At 51.9% G+C, this 24,793-nt stretch overlaps 1 protein-coding gene across 4 annotated transcripts in view; it reads right to left on the bottom strand.

Annotated features, from left to right (window-relative positions):
• LOC128338483 (protein-arginine deiminase type-2-like) overlaps window positions 1–24,793 on the bottom strand; it is a 61,941-nt gene that overhangs the window by 25,501 nt on the left and 11,647 nt on the right. For 2 of the 4 annotated variants that reach the window (XM_053280987.1, XM_053280988.1), the window contains 4 exons: window positions 15,706–17,285; window positions 15,426–15,580; window positions 10,622–10,726; window positions 7,462–7,604 (listed from right to left, as the gene is read on the bottom strand). Coding sequence is in view for 1 of the 4 variants with exons in the window: in XM_053280986.1 (XP_053136961.1) it covers window positions 6,199–6,290 (92 nt within the window). In the remaining 3 variants the exon portion in view is untranslated. Of the gene's footprint in view, window positions 1–6,198; window positions 6,403–7,461; window positions 7,605–10,621; window positions 10,727–15,425; window positions 15,581–15,705; window positions 17,286–17,880; window positions 23,912–24,793 lie in introns of those variants that run through there. The other 2 variants (XM_053280989.1, XM_053280986.1) reach the window with 2 other exon arrangements.

The following is a 24,793-nucleotide window of genomic DNA, read 5'->3' as shown; positions in this document are numbered from 1 at the left end:
AGACTCAGTTACTCGGAGCATAGGAAGCTGCCATCTACTGAGTCAGGCCCTTGGTCCATCTAGCTCAGTATTGTCTTCACAGACTGGCAGCGGCTTCTCCACGGTTGCAAGCAGCAGGAATCTCTCTCAGCTCTATCTTGGAGATGCTGCCAGTGAGGGAACTTGGGACCTCCGATGCTCTTCCCAGAGCGGCTCCATCATCCCCTAAAGGGAGTGTCTGACAGTGCTGCTCACACATCAAGTCTCCCATTCATATGCAATCAGGGTGGACCCTGCTTAGCTAAGGGGACAAGGCATGCTCGCTACCCCCAGACCAACTCCTCCTCCTTGGGGATACTGCCAGGGATTGTGCCTGGGACCTTCTGCACACAAAGCAGATGCGCTACCCCATGCCCAAAGGGGAATCTCTTACGGCGCTCACATGGAGTCACCCACCCAAACACAAACCAGGGCAGGCCCTGTTTAGCAAAGGGCTCAACCCCTGCTGGCTCTCACCAGACCTGCTCTCCTCCCCAAGGCTTCCTTTCCAGTTGCCTCAAAACTTCCCAGAGAAAACCCAGTCCAGGTTGCCACCTGGCACTTTTCATGGGACGGCCAAGACATCCGGGTGGCCGTCTGGTAACGCTGCCTGCAGTGCTTCAGCCTGAAGAACGTTTTCCCAAGCTACGCATAAAATCCCGGGGTTTGTTTATCCCTCCCCCTCACACCCGCCGTTCTCCCCTCCGCTTCACGGAGTTTATTCTCTGCTCACGGGCTGCGTCAGGTGGCCTGGAACCAGCATGCCATTCAGAAATCCTACCCTGGGAGAACTTGACTCTTGCTTGAGAGAGAGAGAGAGAGAGAGAAAGCAATCCATGCATGTGCTCAGAAAGGCCGCGAGTGGGGACAGGCACCCGGGTTCCAAAGACGTCTCAGCTAGTCGGAGAGATTTACTACTCTCCCAGCTGTACGCTCTCAAGGCAGCATTCTTGGGAGAGGCCTGACCGGCTCTCTTTCCTGACTCTCTCGGTTAGAAGCAGACCGCTTGGGCTTCTGAAGATCCGAGGCCAGATCCAAGAGGGCAGCAGCATCGGACGCCCTCCTCGCCTCCACTTTTGCCCGCCAAGGCAGACTCGTAGCGGAGTTTAGTCCATCGATCTTTGCAAAAGAGTAAAAGCGAGAAGCGCCGCTCCTTCAGCTTTAGATAACTTGCAGGGGGAGAGCTGGTCTCGTGGTGGCACACATGGCTTGTCACCTTTTGCTAAGCAGGGCCTGCCCTGGTTTGCATTTGGATGGGAGACTACATGGGTGCCACCACAAGACCAGCTCTCCTCCTGCAACTCACGGGCATGTTATGTAAAACCAAAGGAATGGGGCTGTAAGATCTTTCTCTAAGACGACAGGGCCACTCTGGGAAGAACACCTGCATGCCAAAGGCCCCAAGTCCCCTCCCTGGCAGCATCTCCAAGATAGAGCTGAGAGAGACTCCTGCCTGCAACCGTGGAGAAGCCGCTGCCAATCTGGGTAGACCATCCTGAGCTAGAGGGACCAGTGCTCTGACTCAGTTTGAGGAGGCTTCCCATGTGGGTGTCTATAATTTGCAACCAGCTTTGAGTGGCTGAGATTGTCAAGTCAATAGAGCTGGAGCTCAGAGGGAGAGCCTCTGCAGTCTTGCATGCAGGGGGTCCCACGTTCAATCCCGGGCAGCATCTCTGGATTTATACTCCCCACTTTCCCCATCCCAGACTGGACCCTGACAGGTTTAGCTTGGGTAGTCCATGAAGGCGAGGGGGCTGTGCCAAACCTTGGCTTGAGGAGAGAAATAAGTTGGCGCCTCCGTTGGCATATTTCTGACCTAGGCACCTCCTGCACGGTCCCCTTGTAAGACCTTAGAGCTCAGCTATCCAGAGGCTCTGGGGCTTTTCAGCCTCTCCGGGTCTGACCTACAGGGGCTAAGCAAGTCTCTCTACAGGACCCCGGCTACGTAGCAGGGCGACTCGAGCTTTGCTGTTGCCAGACGTGGTGCTCTAGAAAACCTGCTCTCAGCGAATGCAAATATTATGGTAGCATCCTGAGAGGTGGCAGGGCTGCCCTCCAGTGCTGGCCAGGCAAGCATCAGCGTCAAGGTCAGGGGGAGGAAGCCAAATCCCTTCCCCTTTTGGCTCTTCAGAAGCTGACAGGCCCGCCCCAGCTCCCGTTTAGGAGCCATTGCATAATACTCATGGCTTCCCACATCTATTTTTAATCTCCCCATCAGCTGTACCCCTGACATGGGGCAGCTGGAGCGCCCGCCCATTAGCAATGGACACGGAGACCAGCCCACACTAGCTCCGCTCCACTTCTTGGGGGAAGCGGCTGACACAGCAGGTTGGCGGCTGAGAGAGACACTGGCCCCTCGGTCTGAACATGCTCCTCCAGAACAGGTTCCACAAAGCATCCAGTGCGGCCGTGCACCCGTCGGATGTGTCCGACTGCGGGGGGACATGAGAGAGGTCTATAAAATCATGCCTGGTGTGGAGAAAGTGAACAGAGAGAAATTCTCCTCCCTCTCACATCACACTAGAACCAGGGGTCATCCCATGAAACTGATTTCCTAGAAATCTAGGACCAGCAAATGGAAGTACTTTTGCACACAATGCATCATCAACGTGCGGAACTCTCTGCCACAAGATGTGGTGACAGCCAACCACCTGGATGGCTTTAAGAGGGGTTTGGATAACTTCATGGAGGAGAGGTCTATCAATGGCGACTAGTCAGAGGACTATAGGCCATCTCCAGCCTGAAAGGCGGGATGCCTCTGAGTACCAGTTGCAGGAGAGTAGCAGCAGTCCAAAGGAGGACAATTTCAGACTCTTCCCCCAAATCTCAGAAGTTCTGTTACTGGCAGTTGCTTTATTTCAAAATAAAGGGAAGGAAATCAGGGCGGCTATTTAAGGTCCTGCATTCAGACCAGCCTCATTACAAAAAGGAACAGCCACATTTCATTAGTAAAAGGCAGAGACTATATCAGTAAAACCTAAGGCGAGTGTCCCGAGCATGAGAAACAGCAAGCGAACGAGAGGAAACTCCATCTAGGCTGCCTTGAATTTCATCATAAAAGGAAATTTCATGATGAAATTCAGTAGTCGTTTTAAAACAGTAGTTTTAAATCTTCCACTTAGCTTGCAAATTCTAATCTAGGAATCTCTTTGCAAGACCTTAGAACTGAGATATCCAATGGCTCCTGTCCGGGTAATTGTCTGCAGATTCTGCCTGAGAGAGAAGCTGGTTTTCTATCTAATCCAACAAGTTCAGTAGAGTCCTTGGCAAATGACAGGAAAACTGGCTGACAACCCCTCCCCCCCAACAGAAAAGAACAGACAAAAGCCGAGACACTGAAAAGTAGGAGAGAGAAGGGAAATTATCATGCACAGATGCTCCCTAAAGGCATTGAAACTTGTTTTTCTTAGGCTTAATTGATATTTACTAACACTGCTTAGACAGACAGACACACACAGAGCACTGTGTGTGTGTGTGTGTGTGTGTGTGATGGCATCTGCAAAAATGCCCTGGCATAAACGACTCATTGAGTGGCAGAACAAAGAACAATTGGCCATAAACAAGCATTTGCAGAGACAGGAGAGGCTTACACGGGATTACTGAGCTCTCTGCTGATGGATGGCCATTTAAAAATACGAAGCGCCCACAAGGCCAGCTCAAAAGTTAGGGCTCACTGCTGTTTAACCCCAGGACCTAACAAAGAAGCCATGCATTTGATATCTCCATTGTTGAATGCCTGAAGGGAAATATTATTTAATGGTCTGTAGCTGAGAATCAGTCCTTGTTCCTCACAGAGGTTTCTGTCATTTAAGCACCCAGGCCGTTTCACCACCACAACTCAGCCCTTTGGGAGATGTGAGATAATCACCTGGGCATGTGCAAAGTGCCATTCTGGCTCTGCCAAGCAGTAAGCATTCACATGTAGTCTCCCATCCAAATGCAAACCAAAGCAGACCCTGCTTAGCAAAGAGGGCCATTCCTGCTCAGTACCACGCACGAGACCCTCTCCTTCCCAAAATTCTCAGATCGATCAATAAAGAGGATCTCTCAAGCAGAACAGGGTGTTCTGCAAAAATGCCCTTAAGTTGAAATTTGAGCAAAAGGTGCATCCAGCAACTGAACGCACTGCCCAGGTCTCAAGGGGGTTCTGCCCTGTTCCTGCAATGTGTGAATTAACTCTGACATAAACAGTCTCAACATGTGCAGAGCGCATTTGGCACAGAGTAGCCACCCACTTTTTGTACATCTGGGGGGCTGTAGACCAAGGCTACCAGGATGGTGGAGCTGTGATCTCCAGGCATGTTAGAAATCCAGAACTGCCTAAAAGTGCAAGTCAGAGACAGCTGGACTCTTGAGACGTCGGGGTTTTTAGAATCTTTTGGATTCTTCGGAGCCTAGGGACCAGCCATCCCTCGTCCCCTCCCTGCCCGCCAGCCCGTGAAGACAGCCCTCTGACAGGCCCGGCCATCAGCGCGAGGGGCTGACAAGTCACCCACTCCATTTCCAGCACCCACAACACATGGAGCGGAGAAGCGCAGGGATGCAGGGATCGAGAGTTGATCTCGGCACTTGCCTGCCCCCCCGGAAAGTATGACCTGCAACCCAGTTGCTCAGGGAGGTGGAGGGGCTGGGAGACCTAAGAAGAGCTGTGGTGTGGCAGGAGAAGAGAAAAGCAGGTGCCAAGTGGGTACGGGAAAGAGAGGGGAGAGAAAAGGAGGAGGCCCTACAGCAGGGCAGGGGTGGTCGCAAAGAGGTGGCAACAAAGAAGAGATCTGTGGACGCACCAAGGCTTACCAATTTGTTTACTGCGAGATTTCACAAGCTCTGGGGCCCACACGACAGCAACTCTAGTCCACAAAAAGCCGATGCTACCGTATGGTGAGTAAGAGGTTAGGGCGAGGACTTCTTCGCTCGTCCGTCAGTGCAGAACTATGCAGATTTACACATAACACAGAACTCTGTGTTAGAACTTGTACCACACACACAGAAGGTGCTGTATGGATAAGGGTAAATAGTAACAACTCTGCATCAGGCTGGATGAGAAGGCTGCTATCAGAAAGAGGTAGACAGCACCCGCTGAGTAGACCCTGCACAGACCCCACCACTGAGTATCTGCCCAAAGAGCTTGCAGTCCAGATTAGGCAGAGAAGACCAAGAGAGCCAGGGTGGGAAAGAAGAACAGGGGATAGTAGAGAGCAGATGAAGAAAGATTAAAAGGAGACAGGGAAGAGGCTGGTACATCACAAAGCACCCCAGCGCTGGGTCGCGGCTATATTTAATACAGCTTCCACACCCTGTCAGGATCCGCAGACTTTTTCAGTCTCGACAAAGGGTTCTGTTTAACTCAAAAGCCTGCATACTCCTTTGCCAACAGAGGACAGTCACCTGTTCCCATAAAGGACATTTCCAAGCAGGGAATGGAAAGGAAGGACCACCCTGGTCTTTAAGCACTCGTGCTCTCTCATTCTCTGGTAGACTTGTACTTATTGAGGGGGAAGTGCAGAAGGCCTTCACGATGGTAGGGGACACAAGGAAAGGGGTTGCCCAGATTTAAGAAAACATGTGACAAAATGCAAGAATCACGGAAGGCTGCTGTGGTCCAAGGACAGTCTGGAAAGCGCAGAGCTGCTATCCCGGTACAAAGATATTGGCAGTGTGGGGGGAAGGGATGCAGAAAGCACTGCCAGGACTTGGGGGGACAAGCCCTAGATGGTGGGGGCAGGGGGGGCAGTGCTGAGGGGCAAAAGGATCCAGGCAGGCAGGCAGTGCTGGGTCATCTGGGGGCCGCTCTGGGTGCCCAGCAGCAGCAGGGGTGCTCTCCAGGACTGGTGCAGAGGGCTTGTTTGGGGATACAGATGTGTTGAAGGGGGAGATGCGTGGAGAGGAGCCCAGCAGCTGAGCTGGGGCTGCAAAGCTCTTGTGGGGCTGCCTAGGAATGGGGATGCGTTTAGGAAGGGCGGGGAGAGGCGAGGGCCCCTGTCAGCTCCAAGATGCAAATATTTGGGGAAGGGGGAGGCGGGTAGAAAGCTATTGGGGGGAGCTGCAATGGGGTCGCCTAGGAATTAGGGCGTGGGGGGGGGCTCTGCTGCCCCCAGGTCTGGGATGCAGCCAGACAGCTGGGGAAGGAATCCGGGCAAAAGGCGAGGCGAAGCTGTTGGGGGAGAGGTGACCCGTCCTCACCCGTAGACGTCGGTGGAGAGCTGGGTGCCCACCACGATGACGGCCTCGATCCGGTTCCCGAACTGCAGCCGGAGGGTCCGATCCTGCAGCATCTCGCCGGCCTGGCTGCCGCGGAGTAGCGGCTCCGGGGCAAAGTACCCTCCTGCTGTTGCTGCTGCGGCTGCTGGCGGCGGCTGCTCCGCGCTCCTCGCCTGCCTGCCTGGCCCTAGTCCCGCCGGTGCTCCTCCCGGCTCGGCCCCGCCCCCTGCCCCACAGTGGTCCCAGGGGGCGTCAATCACGCCCCCCCCGCGGGGGGGGGCACGGGCATCCCTCCTGCTGGGCTGCTGCAGCCTGTATTTTTAGAAGGGGGAAGCTGGATGCCTCGCAAGTGCCCAGAGCGAACTGGCGGCGGCGGCGGCTCAAGGCAGGGCTGCTGGCGGCCGTGCCTCTGAGCCTGTACAGAGTGCAGCGGGACTCGACTCTCCCGTGGAGCAACGCGAGAGCTTGTGGGCAAGGAGAGATGGGGGGCATCAGGGATCGGGACAGAGTGAGAAAGAGCTGCCTGCCCTTTCTAGACGGACCCCGAGTCCCTTGTCTCTTTGCCCGGGAAGGAAGACCCCTTCCCCACCCTTGCTGCCTCTGTACTGCAGGAATAACGTGGGGAGGGGGGCATGTTCAGAGCCGGGGAAATGAGGGGCTCCCCATCACCCCTAGGAGAAAGGGGGCACCGCGCCTTCTCTGCACCCAAGCATTTCGCGGAGAGAAAAGAGGACTTCCTCGCCTATGGCATTCCACGTGGAGAACCGAAGGGGGCCCTGGAGGACATCTAGTCCAACCCCCGTTGGGTGCAGGAAATCCAGAGATGGCTGCCCAGCCTCTGTCCGAAGACCTCCAGGGGTGGAGGGAGCCCACCCCGTCCATAGGTAACTGGGCTCCACTGCCGAACTGCTCTTACCGTGAAGAAGTTTTTCCTAACACGTTCCACCAAAACCTGCTGTCCTGTAACTTAATGGTGGGTAGATGGAACCTCCGTGTGCAAACGCAGGCTACCTCAGAGTGTGCCAATCACTGGGGGAAAGCAGCAAGGGAGCGTCGTCACCTCCATGGCCTGCTTGTGAGCTTTCCAGGGGCACCTGGCTGGCTCACCTGAGCTTAATGCTTACTACTACTACTAACAATAGCAGTAATAAAATAAAATAATAATAAATAATGCTTCATCAGTATTTTTAATGATCTGAACTGAAGCGGGGAGCAATAGCAGCAGGAGAGAGGGCATGCACATACCTCTTGCCTGTGGGCTCCCGAGAGGCATCTGGTGGGTCACTGTATGAAACAGGATGCTGGACTAGATGGGCTTCCTTGGGCCTGATCCAGCAGGGCTGTTCTTATGAAGGGGAAGGCAAGGCAAGCCAACAGGTAAGAGCTGTCTGTATAAAAAAACATGGGATGTCAGCAGTCAGTCGACATCCTAAGTTCTTTTAGGGGTTGGGAAATCAAATGCTCGTGCCATAGGAACTGAGGAAGCTGCTTTATACTGAGTCAGACCCTTGGTCCATCTAGTTTAGCATTGTCTGCACAGACTGGCAGCAGCTTCTACAACGTCCCAGGCAGAAGTCTTTCCCAGCCCTGTCTGGAGATGCTGCCAGGGATTGAACCTGGGACCTTCTGCGTGCAAAGCGAGGGCTGTACAGCTGCAGCCCATCATGGGGTGGTCTTATTTTATTATTATTATTGCCTGTCCATATTATGGACAGATGGGCTTTAATTAAGACATAAGTGGCACTTTGCGCCAGGGGTGGGGGGCAGACAGGGGATTCGCTTGGAAAGCAGAGAGAAATCCGGGGCCAGCTGGGTGCCAGAGAAGCCGTGCCAGGGCGCTGCTGGGTTTTGATCCACCTTGTCAACATTGTGCTGCACTGATCCTCTGAGCCAGAAACCTCATCATTAATTGTGCTGAGCTGACAGCTGCTTTGAGGCTCTTTATTATTATTTGTTTTCCTGGGGCTTGGGAGGGGATTTAGGGCCGCTCGCTCAAATGGAAATTGCTCCAGGAACAAAAGGGTGCTTGCCCAGCCCCACCAGGAATGCTCAGGGATGGTGCTGTGCAGAGGACGCACCTCATGAGAAGTCTCTGTACTGAACCGCCCAGCGCCTGCCCCGGGCAGCAGGATGCCCCTGAAGACCACTTGTCGGGGAGGGGTCTATGGTGTCCCCTTTGGGGGGGGGGTCTTCCCAAAGGCATGTGGTGGTGGGCCACTGCGGGAAACAGGATGCTGGATGCAATGGGCCTTGGGTTCCCTTAGGTCAGAGCTTCTCCAACTCAGATCTCCAGATATTGTTGGACTACAACTCCCATCATCCCTAGCCACATCGTGGCTCAGTAAGCAACTTGATATGTTCACCAGGTGCACCCACAGCTCAGTGGTCAAGCTTCTGCTTGGCATGCAGAATGTGTTCCCAGGTTCGATCCCTGGCAGCATCCCCCGGCAGGGCTGGGAGAGACCCCTGAGCCTGAAACCTTGGAGAGCTGCTGCCAGTCAGTGTATAGACAGTCCTGGGACAGACAGGCCAAGAGCCTGACTCAGCAGAAGGCAGCTTCCTATGTAAGGAAGCAAAACATTCAGCGCTGCTGCACCCAGAAGGCATTTGCAGAAGGGGAATATTCTCCTGGATGAAACAGACCGGCTCCATCGGAGTAGCCCATTGTGGAGGTTTGCTGAAGCCAAGAGGTCTCTGATTACCCCAAACGCAACAGGACTGCAAGGGATCAGACTCCAGGATTTATAGCCCTTTGACTGTTCCTCTTGTGAACTGCCAAAGAGCTCATGGGGACAAGGGCAAGTTCTGGCAGCCCTGAGGACTTCTACAGTCCTTGCGTGATTCTTGACGAGAGCTTTGGGCAAGCCACATTGTAGGGCTGGTTTCATCCCCTTCTGGACACCAGGGCTGAGCCCCAGATGGTTTAATAAGACAGCCAGTTGTCTCTGGGTATATGCAGAGTGCATTTCACTCTGCCACACCCTACAGACAGCACCAGATATCAGGGTATAGGTGGAAAGAAGGGGTCCAAGTACCTTCATGGCAAAGGGCTGACCCTCAACACAGAGACCTTCTGCAAACCTTCTGTGCACAAGACAAAACTACACTTTTTGGTTCTAAAATTCTTTGTGAGAAAGTTTAAAGGGGACATGCTGTGAATTCTAGTGGGTCTCTAAACTGCATGGGGATTTTTCTTGGTAAGGGCCTCCCTAATAACAATACTACTATTTTTACTATTATTAATTATATACTGCCTCTAAACAAGAAGGTTCCCAAAGCAGTTGACATAGAGAAATGAATAACCAGGAGGTGGTTCCCTGTCCCCAAAGGGCTCACGGTTTAAAAAGAAGCACTAGGCAGACCCCAGCATCAGCCCCTGAAGAGATGCTGTGCTGAGAGTGAACAACAACTTGATTTATGGCCCACCCCACAACTCTGGTTCTCTGGGTGACTCACAAGATCTCTAAAAAAAACCTCCTTCATTGCTGTTATTATCCAAAACGTAGTTTAAAGCTAATCTAGTTCTGCTTTCAGACTTCATTTTGCACCCATGATGAGGACTAGTAACGTGGAGGTTTGTTTTGACAGTCAGAGCAGTGAGCCTCCTGATATTCCTGCCCACCCACAGACTCCATGAGGTTAGCCTTCACACATAATCGAAATCCCAGCTTTGCAAAGCCAGGGGCGAGTGGGGGATTCCAGAAGCCCTCTCGCTCTCCGAAATAGATCCAGGACTTCAAAAAATAGTTGGAATAGGTATTAAAGCTCTACGGAGAACTTTAAAATAGAACGGGCACCTCAGGGCCTTGCAGCCTGTCAGCACCTCTGACAGGGCACACAAATCTTTTATCCTGAAAGAGGTCACGGGGCTTATTCCGTAGATTGAACCCTCTGTGGGGGGGCGGTTTCTGCTGAGGATGACTCTCCCTAGCCCTCTGCAAAAACCAGCCAGGTCGGGCAGGGAGACGTTTCTCCCCTCTGTGGATGTGAGTTTCTTCTGGTTTAGCTTAATATGTGCAGGGGTTTAGGCGGAGTCTGGAATCAAGAAAAATGCAAAATAATGCCCTAAGGATAGGTAACTTTAGGACCCCCAGGAGAATCCTTTCCACTCTGGTTCTTATTCCTGGGGGCATTTTGTTTGAATTGTCAAGGTTTCCTCTTCAAAAGTTAGAACTGACGTCCAAAACACATTTACTTGGAGGTAAGCTCTCACTGAGGAGGGAACATGTCACTGCCCATTTCTCTGCTAGGCCCCCCCCACCCCTTTTTTTTTGCCAGAGAGGAACAAGCAGCAGTGAGTGATGGGCACCATGGTAGCAGTTATTAAAACTACTTTTTACTTAGATTAGTAGTTAAACTACTTTTTTAAAGGAATGATGTGGAGCGGGTGAAGAAGTATTTGCACCTTCAAAATGCTGGTCCAGTTCATGACAGGCAAAAGGAAATACTTCTACATGCAATGCCTTGTCAGTCCGTGGAATTCCTTGCCACCAGGATGTTGTGACAGCCACTAGATTTGAAAAAGAAACAGTTTAGATAAATGGGGGGATGCAAAGTGGCTTAAGCAGGGTGGCTAAGAGTGGAGTCTGTGAGCAGAGACGGAACAAGGAGGAAAGCCCAACCCCTTTGGGCCCTACAGATGCATTTCCCTGGGGCGCTTGGCAGGTGGCTGAGAAGAGAGAGAGGCCAAGATAGAAGGAAGGAGGAACTTTGGCCTAAGTCCATGTGGCCATCCTAGATTAGGTTTTGGGGAGCAGGAAGAGGGGGAACATCCTGTGAACAGCATCCCAGTGGGACAGAAAACCCCTTGGAAGACACTAGCAGTTTCTTCGATTGCTTTTGAGAGATTCGAGCATGATGACAACCATGGCCAAAGATGCAGGGGGCAGGGGGGAACGAACGTAAGGTGGGCCCCAGCTGTCTCAGCTGCATCTGTCTAGGTGCACGGGCAGAATTCTGCGTCACTGGTGCTGTGTGGTGGGGCATGCTGAGGCTCAGGGCTCCTTCCCTCTGGAGAGGATGAAGCAGGAAGCCTCACCTGGTGATGGACAAGGAGCCTCTCCGTGTCTGAAAATCTACTGGTAGTTCCCTGCTGACTCCACTAGATGGATCCAGCACACCACATTCGGTAGACCGTCTTGGCAGCTTGCAAGGAGGAGGAAAAGGCCAGGAAGCCAGGGGTGCTCTTGTCCCTGTCCCTTTCCAGGCAGCCCAAGAGGAAATGTTTACTCCTCCCAGCAGCCTGGCCTTGGGGAGACAGGAGCTCACCTGCGTCAGCCCCAGCAAATCTCACAAGCAGCCCTGAAACCTGCCACCTTCATAAAGGTGTGTCCCAAAGCATGTGCAAAGTGCCTCTAACTGATTCATCAGAGGCTCAGCCCCACTGAGGATTAAGAGTGGTGCTTCAATTACAGGGTGGACTGGCCCTCTAAGGGGCCGGGGCCGTAGCTTAGTGGCAGAGCGTCTGCTTGGCATGCAGAAGGTCCCAGGTTCAGTCCCTGGCAGCATCTCCAAGTTGGTCTGGAAAAGACTCCTGCCTGAAACCCTGGAGAGATGCTGCCAGACAGTGCAGGCAGTACTGAGCTAGATGGACCAAGGGTCTGACTCAGTAGGAGGCAGCTTCCTATGTAAGTGCCTGACGCAACTTGAAATCTGTTTTGCACCCAAGGGTTCCCAACCGGTGGCACTCCAGATGTTGCTCAAGGAACTACAAGTCCCATGTGACTGGGGGTGATGGGAGTCGTGGTCCAGCAACGTCTGGAGTACCACAGGTTGGGAACCCCTGGTCTAACCCAGCTAAGCTGACTCAATGGCTTCTGCTCTCCATCTTAAGACTTCCAAACTGTTGACTTTGGGGCACATCACCCTCAACTTCCCCTCTCATTATTATGCTCAACATCCAGCTTGATGAAGAGTTCTGTTGTACTTGAAAGCTTACACTTTTGGATTTCATGCACACACAAATCCTTTGTACCTACACCGCTCACATCACGTGTGGCATTTCAACAGGACCCAAAGGAAAACTGAAGAAACTGAACAGTCTCTTTCCATTTGCAAATGCACCCCTGTCCACGTCTCTGGAGGCATTTCTTATTCGCCACAGGGCTGCAAAGTGAGTAGCCCCGTGGCTACTGACTTTTCAGTGCAAGCCAGGATTGGAACCCAGGTCCCAGGTGCCCGCTCTGTAACCCCAAATTCACACCCCTTGTCTGACAACCCCTAATTAACAAGTTCGTTAGGGAGCCACCCAGAGAGGGAAGTGAATGCAAGCAGCCAACCAGCCTGACCGGTTGCAAAGCGAGCCACTGCCACACGCCCCGGTAGGTTCCCCATCGCCTCTTCTGCATGACAAATTGGAGGATTATACTGCACAAAAGCCGGGGTGATGCACCTGGCAGGCAAAGGTGCCAGGCGCACGTAGGCCAGGAGGACACACATCAAGCCCAGGAGGACGTCCAGCCGTCTGGATTGCCTGTGGGCCAAAGGGTTGCCTCTCTCCAGCTCCAAGCCCCAGGCACAGGCGAGTGCAGGAAGGCCAAAGGGGCTGGAGTGAACAGAGGAGGAGAGGGCGGTTGCTGCCACCTCCCCGACTTGCAGGCTTCCCTGCATGAAGCAGCATGCTGGACGAGACGGGCCACTGACTGGCCTGAACCAGCAGGGCTGTTCTTGCGTTCTTCTTCAAGCAAGCTGCTTCCTACAGAGTCAGGCCCTTGGCCCGCCTGGCCCAGTGCCGCCTGCACGGATCTGCAGCAGCTCCCCAGGATTCCAGACAGGGGCTTCCCCCAGGCGATGGTGCCAGGGATCGAAGCTGGGAGCTTCTGTGTGGGAAGCAGAGGCTCTTCCCCTGAGCTATGGCCCTTCCCCCTACAAAGAGAGAAAAGCCGCCTTATGCCAAGGGGGACCCTTGGTCCCTCTGGCTCAGCAGTGTCTCAGGGAAGCCACTGCCAGGCAGTGTGGACTCGACACCAGGCCTGCTCAACAGCCCGGCTGCTTTTGGACTGCAACTCCCATCATCCCTGCCTACAGCCAGGGGTTATGGGAGTTGTAGGCCAACAGCTGCAGCAGGGCCAAAGTTGAGCAGGCCTGCTCTACACTGACTGGCAGCAGCTCTCCAAGGCTTCCGGCAGGAGTCTTCCTCAGCCTCACCTGGAGATGCTGCCATGATGCTCTGCCACGGAGCTATGCTTCCCTCCAAGCAACTGACACACGCATCTCCCATTTTTTACTCTCATCTCAAAAAGAAAGAAAAGGAGCAGGAAAAAGCCACAAAATAAAAAGGAGCAGCGCCAGCAGATTAAAAAAAGCCGCTCAAAGCAACGGGAAGGGCCAAGACCAGTAAAGCCGAGCCCTCACGGAGGTCTCCCCAAAGAGCATGGCTGGAACACCCCTCATGCATTTCGGGGCCTCTACCCAGCAAGGCAGTTAAGCTCCTGCAGGAGCTCCGGGACAGGCGGTGGCTCCAGGACATGGCGCGGCTCGGAGTGGTGGCTCAAAAGAGTTACGTAAAAACCTCTCCGCCACTTCCCCATTTCCCTCGGAAGCCGCTCTGAGTCAGGCGGCAGCAAGAATTCCACCTGCAAATCTAGGGCTGGCTCTGAAATAAATCACACCCCACTCTGACAAACGGGCTCCCTTAATCATCACTTAATACCCACGTCTGGCTCAGGCCAAGTGGCGCTGGCCATATATCTTGGCTGGGAGATACAAGGGTATATATTTAATATACTGCAATTAATTACACACACACACACACACACCCCATAGGAACGAAGAGCCTGGAAGTGTTACTTGGTCATCTTCGTCCAAGGCTGCAGAACTCTGGCCTTTTTCAGCGATCGTCAGACTACAATTCCCATCATCCCTATTGGCCACTGTGACTAGGGATGATGGGAGTTGTAGTCCAACCACCGGTGGAAGGCCAAATTTGTGTAGCCCTGTTCCCGATGAACCTGACATCTTACATCAGGGGTTACATGTGAACACAGGAAGCTGCCTCATACTGAGTCAGACTCTTGGTCCAGCTAGCTCAGTAGCGTCTACCCTGACTGGCAGCAACTCTCCAAGGTTTCAGGCAGGGGTCTTTCCCAGCTCTCGTGTGACAGACAAGGCCCAGGAGAATCCATCTAGTCGTTTCTCTCTGCGGCTAACCAGACACCCCAAAGTGAAGCCCACAAGCAGGAGGAGAAGGCAAGGAAACTTTCCTTGTTCTTTACCCCATAGCAGCTGGTATTCAGCAGGTGCTTCTGAACATGGGGCCTTCTCAGAACACAGGCAGCTGCCATATACCGAGTCAGACTAGCTCAGTATCGTCTGCACTGACAGGCAGCAGCTTCTCCAAGGTTGCAGGCAGGAGTCTCTCTCAGCCCAATCTTGGAGATGCTTCCAGGGAGGGGACTTGGAACCTTCTGCCCTTCCCAGAGCAGCCCCATCCCCTAGGGGAATATCTTCCAGTGCTCAAACATGTAGTCTCTCATTTGAATGCACACAAGGGTGGGCTCTGCTTAGCAAAGGGGCAGCTCTCCTCCCTAAGAGGTCAGTCTGGACCTACCAAGGAGATCCATGCTACATCCCGTAAAGAGAATCTGTCAGGTGTGCCATAAGCATTTTTTGACCGTGCAAAAAGATGCCCCCAATGAATTCTTTTACAGACTTATATCCTGCTCCTCCACTTCAAAAGAGAGCTCCACTGGGCAGCAAGTTTTAATTTCCTCTCCAAAGTGCTGCAAAAATGAAGCTGTGCTCAGGAAAACTCTGAATCCGCCTGTGATTCTCCTCGCCCCCTTCCCAAAAACACAAGTGGACATGTGACAGGCCTGACCCTGAGTACATAGGGAGTGTCTTTTTCTTCTGGGGAAGGTCAAAGTGCCACTAGCAAGTCCAACAGCGAACAGTAGTGGGATCTAAGCCACTGGAGCATGGCCTGCCAAAGAACAGCACACAAGGGACGAATAGGGTTGCCAGCACGGAGGCTTTTCTTGGACAACCCCTGCCCCCCCCCCCGACCATTTTGCACAAGACCAAGCCCTGTACATCTCCAGAGTTGCTTTCAAGAGACACCTGGAGATGGCCAGGAAGTTTTGCAACCCAGGGACAAAGGTTCTACTTGTGGGGATGTGGAGTGAAAAAACGACGTGTTTAACTAGACCTTGGCCCTCAACGCATGGCAGAGTATGCTCTGAAGCAGCAGCTACTGCACCTATGAGAAGCACCTTTTGTACCGGGGAGGTCAGTTGCCTTTTAAAAGCTTTGGAAAGAGAGCTCTGCAGACATTTCCCACAAAGATCGCTGGAGAAAAATGGCCTGTCGTTCGGTTTGGCTTATGGCTCTTCCGAAATACCATCTTCAGCATCCTGCAAGCCTGAAGCTAGAGAAGTACACAGGCAATTAAAACTAATATTTATTTCTATATCAAATTCCCTCCCGCCCTCACCCTTGCACCAAGCGGGGGGGAAGATCTGTAGGATCCTAGCAGGAAGAGACTTCTCATACTTCATCTCACAGAGTCTTCATCCTGGTCTCCTCCTCCAACTTCTTCTGATCCTGGGTCTCCTGTTGCTCATCTCTCTCTGCAGTCATTTCTTTTGTCTAAGAAATTGGCCGGGACGTGGGAGAGTTTGAAAATCTCTACTCCTTAGCCTTTTCCCTCACCAGTCCTCTTTCTCTCTCCCCCTCCCCTGCCGTTCAAACTGGACAGAGCAGAATGGCTTCTTGAGGACTGTGAGAGTTCACCAAACCACCCAAACCCCAGAAGGGGACTTTAAAGATACTGCCTTCAGGACATGTTCCCTTGCCTGACAAGGGTCAGGCAGTGTCCTCACCCATTGGCAGTTGCCCAGCATGCCAGGCTGAACGGAGTGGTGGTCAGAGATGGAACGCTGCCTCGTGGGCAGTGGAGAGGAGGCCGGAGACGGGGCAGGGGCGCAGCTCAAACGACTGCTCAGAGCACCAAATGGGTATGCAGGCTCCTTGGGAAGCAGCCAGTCTTCAGTGGGGTCTGAAAAGCTGGAGCAACCTGGGGCAGAGATATGAAGTCAGGCAGGAAGAAAGCCACACAAGCCATATTCCTTCCAGCTACCTGGGAGGCTGATCAGAGCAAGAGGTTTCCAAGGGCAGCCAGCCTGGCTTGGATGGAGACACTCAAGAGCTACCTGAGAGATTCCTGGGAGGAATAAGTCCCCTGTGTTCTGGGGTTTCAGGCTTTTAGTATCAGTGTACTTTTCTCATCATTTCTATATGCTGCTTGGAATATTTTAATATGCTGATGGGTCTAAAATATTTAATCTGCTTTGAAAGGGCTTTGAACTAGTTTCCATATTAAACTAACAACTATTTCTTATTATACTACACTAGTTTATACTTTTAGATTTTATCCTATTTCTTATGTTATACTACACTAGTTTTTGTTTTTAGATTTTATCCTATTTAACACCTATTTTTGTTCTAGTTGTTAAAGTATTTTAAGGTTGTATTTAGACAATATTGCAAGCAGCATACAGAAATAATGGGGGCAAGGGAAGCCATTCCTGATAAACCCCCGGAAACACCCAAGGTCAGCTGCTCTCCAGTCATCTCAGTGGCTGCTCTGAGCAATGCGGAGCAGAGACATCAAGCCAGGCATGGAGGAAACCACACTCCAAGAATCTCGGGGACTTCTCAGAGCAGGAAACAGCAGAGGCATGAAGACGGAACTGCCAGAAAACTGCCCCTCACGCGTGCCGCTCTTGGGAGGGCACCACCAGCTGGCCGGCTAAGCTGCTTCACAGGGCTGTGCCACTATTCAGATGCCACAGAAGATTCGAGTCCCTTGGAGACAGCCACCATCTTCGTGTCGAAGCTGCCCCACAGCGGAGTGGGGATATTTCAATGCGACAGAACTGCCACTCCGTCATGAAGACAAGCATGAAGCCCGCCAGCTCCTAGGAGGGGAGCCTGCCCGTCCCTCCTCTCCTGCTTCTCGATGGCCAGTCTTCTTCTCCTGCTTCTCCAGGTTTCAGGGCTCCTGCTGCACCTTTCTGGTGGCCTTTCTCCTTGGTCCGCAGTCGCTTCTTCAGTCTTTCTCCTGTTCTCTTCTAGAACACGGGGGAACAAAAAAGTTTCAGACTCTTTCCCCCCTTGTCCTTAACCGCATCTGTCCTTTTCTGCCTGACCCGATGTGCCTCAACCCCAATTTCTGCACCTTTCTGCTGTCTTTTCTCCCCTTCGCCCTCTAAACAAAGAAAAAAGCTTCTTCAAGACCTTTCCTCTTTTCTCTCCTTAGAAAGGCTTTTTGAGGAGCAGCTCTGTTCATCCCAGAGTCCAACCCAAAGAGAATAGGAACATAGGAAGCGGCCATATACTGAGTCAGACCCTAGGTCGCTTTAGCTCAGTATTGTCTTCACAGACTGGCAGCAGCTTCTCCAAGGTTGCAGGCAGGAATTTCTCTCAGCCCTATCTTGGAGAAACCAGGGAGGGAGCTTGGAACCTAGATGCTCTTCCCAGAGCAGCTCCATCCCGTGGGGAATCTCTTACAATGCTCACATTTCTAGTCTCCCTTCCGTATGAAACTAGGGCGGACCCTGTTTAGCTAAGGGGACAAGTCATGCTTGCTACCACAAGACCAGCTCTCCTCTCCATGAGACTTCAAAGCTTAAGGCATGTCTCCTTGCCTGATCAGAGTCCACTCACCTGGTGCCTTCAGCCAGCTGAGCCTGCAAAGCACACCACACTGCTTGAAGAGGTCAGGGATGCCACACTCCCAGCATCCCTTGCTTCCTCCGTGGGCAGGGCAGACCAAACTGAAGAATGTGACTGGGGCAGCTTGGAGGTACCACTTCACCATCACTCAGAAAAAGAGCAAAGTCACGAAGCCAGGATTGAAGCTGCTGCCATCCTTTTAAATGAAATACTCAAAGAACAAATGTAAAGTCCAACAGGAAAAAGCAGTACCAAAAGACCAGGCAGGGGTGGGTGGGTCTGGCGAAAAGACATTAAGTCTAGCATGAGAAAGCCATGTCCCACCCAAATCAGGAGATACTCACTGAATAGATATTAAGTACAGCCTAAGGAGGCCACGCACAATTTTAGGGGTTCCTTAGTACCAAGAAATGAAGTCCAGCATGAGGAAGCCACCTCTCAGCCAAATTAAAGGCTAGTCTCTGCAGGGACATGAAGTCCAGCATGAGGAGACTATGCTGCTGGTAAATGAAATGTTGACACCTACCTGAAAGTCATCCTCCTCAGGAGGAAGGAGTGTAACCGAAGGATGGTGGATATACTCCTCCGAACAGAGGGAGAATCAGCCCTACTCAGAGTGATCCATGGCAGAGAGAAAGCCAGCAGTGAAGCCATCCCACTTGTGCATCGACAACCTGCCCGCTTCTTCGGTGAAGCTTCTTGAACATGTCAGCTCCTCCAAGTTGCCAACTTCTTCTCTTTGCATGTCTCCTGTTGCTCCTTTCTGCATGGTTTTCTTCCTCCTTCTGCACTAATTTCTTCTGTCTTTTCTCCCCTTTGCATTCTAAACAAGGAGTCCAGCATCTGAAAGCCGCACCCCAGCCAAATCAGGGGCCCCTCAGTGTATGGCCACTAAGAAGGCCAGGCACCCACAGTTTTAGGGGCTCCTCAGTGCAAAGACATGAAGTCCAGCACGAGAAAGCCATGCTGCAGGTAAATCAGCCCTACTCAGAGTGATCCATGGCAGAGAGAAAGCCAGCAGTGAAGCCATCCCACTTGTGCAAGCACAACCTGCCCATTTCTTTGCTGAAGCTTCTTGAACATGTCAGCTCCTCCAAATTGCCAACTTCTTCACTTTGCATGTCTCCTCTTGCTCCTTTCTGCATGGTTTTCTTCCTCCTTCTGCACTAATTTCTTCTGTCTTTTCTCCCCTTCGCATTCTGAACAACAAACAAACCTTTTTAAAGACTTTTATTCTTTTCTCTCTTTTGAAAGGCTTTTTGAGGACTAGCTCTGTTCATCCCAGAGCCCAGACCAAGGAGAATGAAACCTTAAAGCTTAAGGCCATGTCTCCTTGCTTGATCAGAGTCCACTCACCTGGTGCCTTCAGCCAAAGCAAAGCCTGTTCAGCACACCACGCTGCTTGAAGTGGTCAGGGATGCCACACTTCCACCATCTCTTGCCTCCTCCGTGGGCGAAGCTGATGGTAGGAGCAGGTTGGAGATGCCACCTCACTCACAGGATGAAGGGCGAAGTTATGCAGTCAAGAACCCCTCAATGTATAGCCACTGAGAAGGCCAGGCTCCCAAAATTTTAGGGGCTCCTCAATTGCAAAGACATGAAGTCCAACATCTGAAAGCAGCACCCCCGCTCAATTAGGGAACCTTCAGTGTATGGCCACTAAGAAAGCCAGGATCCCACGATTTTAGGGGCTTTTCCATTGCAAAGACGTGAAATCCCACATGAGAAAGACCCCAGCCAAATTAGGGGCCCCCAGTATGAAACAGACTGGTTCCTGATTAGCAAAGGAATAAGACAAGGCAGTATACCTTCTCCTTATTTTTTCAACTTATATGTTAAACATATACTGAGACAATCTGGACTGGAAGATGATCGTGGTTTTTACATTGGAAGAAGAAACATCAATAACCTGTGCTATGCTGATGACACCAATCTGATAGCTGAGAATGTGGATGGTCTGCAAGCTCTTGTAATGAAAGTCAAGGAGCCCAGCGAAAAAAATGGGACAATGACTAAACGAATGACAACTGGTACAGCAACCAGCCTCAGAATTGACAATGAAGACACTGAAGTGGTGGATAGCTTCTGCCTTTTAAGATCGACCATGAACTGTAAAGGATCCAGCAGTCAAGAAAGACGCCGCAGACTAGCACTTGGTAGGGTTGCAATGAAGGCCTTGGAAAGCATATTAGATGTCGAGACGTGTCTACACCTACAACGATTAGAATTGTTCGGACAGTGCTTTTCCCCATGACACTCTATGGATGTGAAAGCTGGACATTGCAGAAGTCAGACAGAAAAAGCATTGACGCTTTTGAACTTTGTTGCTGTAGAAGACGTTTGAGGACATCATGGACAGCCAAGAAAAAAAGAGGATCATCAAATAAATAAATCCAGGATTCTCACTGGAGGCAGAAATGACCAGGCTAAAACTATTATACTTCGGACAGAAAAAGGGGAAGACACAGCTTCCTTGAGAAGTCCATAATGCTGGGGAAAGTTGAAAGAAAGAGAAGGGGACGACTAGCAGCAAGGTGAATGGACTCAAAATCAGCATCAATGAATGCACCACTGAGACCTTAAAGGCCAAATTGAAGACAGAACATACCTGAGAGACTATGTGGTCGCAAAGAGTCTACAATCATTCAGTCAATCAATAGCAACCAAGAAGGCGAGGCACCACAATTTTGGGCGCTCCTCAATCGCAAAGATGTGAAGTCCCGCATGAAAAAGATGCCCCCTGGCCCTATAATAGACCCAAGGCCAGGCACTCACAATTTTAGGGGCTTCTCAATTGCAAAGACGTGAAGTCCTGCATGAGAATGATGCCCCCAGCCCTATTAGGAAACCCTCAGTGCATGGCCACTCAAAAGGCCAGGCACTCACAATTTCAGGGGCTTCTCAATTGCAAAGACATGAAGTCCCGCATGAGATAGAAGCCCCCCGGCCCTATAAGAGACCCCTCAGCATATGGCCACTCAGAAGGCCAGGCTCTCACAATTTCAGGGGCTTCTCAATTGTAAAGGCATGAAGTCCCGCATGAGAATGACGCCCCCAGCCCTATTAGGGAACCACCAATGTGTGACCACTCAGAAGGCCAGGCACTCACAACTTCAGGGGCTTCTCAATTGCAAAGACATGAAGTCCCGCATGACACCCCAGGCCCTATAAGAGACCCCTCAGCATATGGCCACTCAGAAGGCCAGGCACTAACAATTTCAGGGGCTTCTCAATTGCAAAGACATGAAGTCCCGCATGAGATAGAAGCCCCCCGGCCCTATTAGAGAACCATCAATGTATGGCCACTCAAAAAGGCCAGGCACTCACAATTTCAGGGGCTTCTCAATTGCAAAGACATGAAGTCCCGCAAAAGATAGAAGCCCCCCAGCCCTATTAGAGAACCATCAATGTATGGCCACTCAAAAGGCCAAGCACTCACAATTTCAGGGGCTTCTCAATTGCAAAGACATGAAGTCCCGCAAGAGATAGAAGCCCCCCAGCCCTATTAGACAACCATCAATGTATGGCCACTCAGAAGGCCAGGCACTCACAATTTCAGGGGCTTCTCAATTGCAAAGACATGAAGTCCCGCAAGAGATAGAAGCCCCCAGCCCTTTTAGAGACCCCTCAGCATATGGCCACTCAGAAGGCCAGGCACTCACGATTTCAGGGGCTTCTCAATTGCAAAGACATGAAGTCCTGCATGAGATAGAAGCCCCCCGGCCCTATAAGACCGCCCTCAGCATATGGCCACTAAGAAGGCCAGGCACTCACAATTTCAGGGGCTTCTCAATTGCAAAGACATGAAGTCCCGCAAGAGATAGAAGCCCCCCATCCCTATTAGAGAACCATCAATGTATGGCCACTCAGAAGGCCAGGTACTCACCATTTCAGGGGCTTCTCAATTGCAAAGACATGAAGTCCCGCATGAGAATGACGCCCCCAGCCCTCTTAGAGACCCCTCAGCATATGTCCACTCAGAAGGCCAGGTACTCACAACTTCAGGGGCTTCTCAATTGCAAAGACATGAAGTCCCGCATGAGATAGAAGCCCCCCGGCCCTATAAGACCGCCCTCAGCATATGGCCACTCAGAAGGCCAGGTACTCACAATTTCAGGGGCTTCTCAATTGCAAAGACATGAAGTCTCGCATGAGATAGATGCCCCTCAACCCTATAAGAGACCCCTCAGCATATGGCCACTCAAAAGGCCAGGCACTCACAATTTCAGGGGCTTCTCAATTGCAAAGACGTGAAGTCCCGCATGAGAATGATGCCCCCAGCCCTATTAGAGACCCCTCAGTGTATGGTCACTCAGAAGGCCAGGCACTCACAATTTCAGGGGCTTCTCAATTGCAAAGACATGAAGTCCCGCATGAGAATGATGCCCCCAGCCCTATTAGAGACCCCTCAGTGTATGGTCACTCAGAAGGCCAGGCACTCACAATTTCAGGGGCTTCTCAATTGCAAAGACATGAAGTCCCGCATGAGATAGAAGCCCCCTGGCCCTATTAGAGACCCCTCAATGTATGGCCACTCAAAAGGCCAGGCACTCACAATTTCAGGGGCTTCTCAATTGCAAAGACATGAAGTCCCGCATGAGATAGAAGCCCCCCGGCCCTATAAGACTGCCCTCAGCATATGGCCACTCAGAAGGCCAGGCACTCACAACTTCAGGGGCTTCTCAATTGCAAAGACATGAAGTCCCGCACGAGATAGAAGCCCCCCGGCCCTATTAGAGACCCCTCAGCATATGGCCACTAAGAAGGCCAGGCACTCACAACTTCAGGGGCTTCTCAATTGCAAAGACATGAAGTCCCGCACGAGATAGAAGCCCCCCGGCCCTATTAGAGACCCCTCAGCATATGTCCACTCAGAAGGCCAGGTACTCACCATTTCAGGGGCTTCTCAATTGCTAAGACGTGAAGTCCCGCACGAGATAGAAGCCCCCCGGCCCTATAAGAGATCCCTCAGCATATGGCCACTCAGAAGGCCAGGAACTCAGAATTTCAGGGGCTTCTCAATTGCAAAGACATGAAGTCCCGCATGAGAATGACGCCCCCAGCCCTATTAGACAACCATCAATGTATGGCCACTCAGAAGGCCAGACACTCACAATTTCAGGGGCTTCTCAATTGCAAAGACATGAAGTCCCGCATGAGAATGATGCCCCCAGCCCTATTAGAGACCCCTCAGTGTATGGTCACTCAGAAGGCCAGGCACTCACAATTTCAGGGGCTTCTCAATTGCAAAGACATGAAGTCCTGCATGAGATAGAAGCCCCCCGGCCCTATAAGACCGCCCTCAGCATATGGCCACTCAGAAGGCCAGGCACTCACAATTTCAGGGGCTTCTCAATTGCAAAGACATGAAGTCCCGCAAGAGATAGAAGCCCCCCATCCCTATTAGAGAACCATCAATGTATGGCCACTCAGAAGGCCAGGAACTCACAATTTCAGGGGCTTCTCAGTTGCAAAGACATGAAGTCCCGCACGAGATAGAAGCCCCCCGGCCCTATTAGAGACCCCTCAGCATATGGCCACTAAAAAGGCCAGGCACTCACAATTTCAGGGGCTTCTCAATTGCAAAGACATGAAGTCCCGCACGAGATAGAAGCCCCCCGGCCCTATTAGAGACCCCTCAGCATATGTCCACTCAGAAGGCCAGGTACTCACCATTTCAGGGGCTTCTCAATTGCTAAGACATGAAGTCCCGCAAGAGATAGAAGCCCCCCAGCCCTATTAGAGAACCATCAATGTATGGCCACTCAGAAGGCCAGGAACTCACAATTTCAGGGGCTTCTCAGTTGCAAAGACGTGAAGTCCCGCATGAGATAGAAGCCCCCCGGCCCTATAAGAGACCCCTCAGCATATGGCCACTCACAAGGCCAGGCTCTCACAATTTCAGGGGCTTCTCAATTGCAAAGACATGAAGTCCCGCATGAGAATGACGCCCCCAGCCCTCTTAGAGACCCCTCAGCACATGTCTACTCAGAAGGCCAGGCACTCACAACTTCAGGGGCTTCTCAATTTGCAAAGACATGAAGTCCCGCATGAGATAGAAGCCCCCCGGCCCTATTAGAGACCCCTCAGCATATGGCCACTCAGAAGGCCAGGTACTCACAATTTCAGGGGCTTCTCAATTGCAAAGACATGAAGTCCCGCATGAGATAGAAGCCCCCCGGCCCTATTAGAGACCCCTCAGTGTATGGCCACTCAGAAGGCCAGGCACTCACAATTTCAGGGGCTTCTCCATTGCAAAGACATGAAGTCCCGCAAGAGATAGAAGCCCCCCAGCCCTTTTAGAGACCCCTCAGCATATGGCCACTCAGAAGGCCAGGCACTCACGATTTCAGGGGCTTCTCAATTGCAAAGACATGAAGCCCTGCATGAGATAGAAGCCCCCTGGCCCTATAAGACCGCCCTCAGCATATGGCCACTCAGAAGGCCAGGCACTCACAATTTCAGGGGCTTCTCAATTGCAAAGACATGAAGTCCCGCAAGAGATAGAAGCCCCCCATCCCTATTAGAGAACCATCAATGTATGGCCACTCAGAAGGCCAGGAACTCACAATTTCAGGGGCTTCTCAGTTGCAAAGACATGAAGTCCCGCACGAGATAGAAGCCCCCCGGCCCTATTAGAGACCCCTCAGCATATGGCCACTCAGAAGGCCAGGCACTCACAATTTCAGGGGCTTCTCAGTTGCAAAGACGTGAAGTCCCGCATGAGATAGAAGCCCCCCGGCCCTATAAGAGACCCCTCAGCATATGGCCACTCACAAGGCCAGGCTCTCACAATTTCAGGGGCTTCTCAATTGCAAAGACATGAAGTCCCGCATGAGAATGACGCCCCCAGCCCTCTTAGAGACCCCTCAGCACATGTCTACTCAGAAGGCCAGGCACTCAC

Source organism: Hemicordylus capensis, chromosome 16 (genome assembly GCF_027244095.1).
Source record: "Hemicordylus capensis ecotype Gifberg chromosome 16, rHemCap1.1.pri, whole genome shotgun sequence".
Classification (NCBI taxonomy): Eukaryota; Metazoa; Chordata; class Lepidosauria; order Squamata; family Cordylidae; genus Hemicordylus; species Hemicordylus capensis.
The sequence above is the reverse complement of the archived record's forward strand: the minus strand, read 5'-3'. Positions and strand labels throughout refer to the sequence as shown.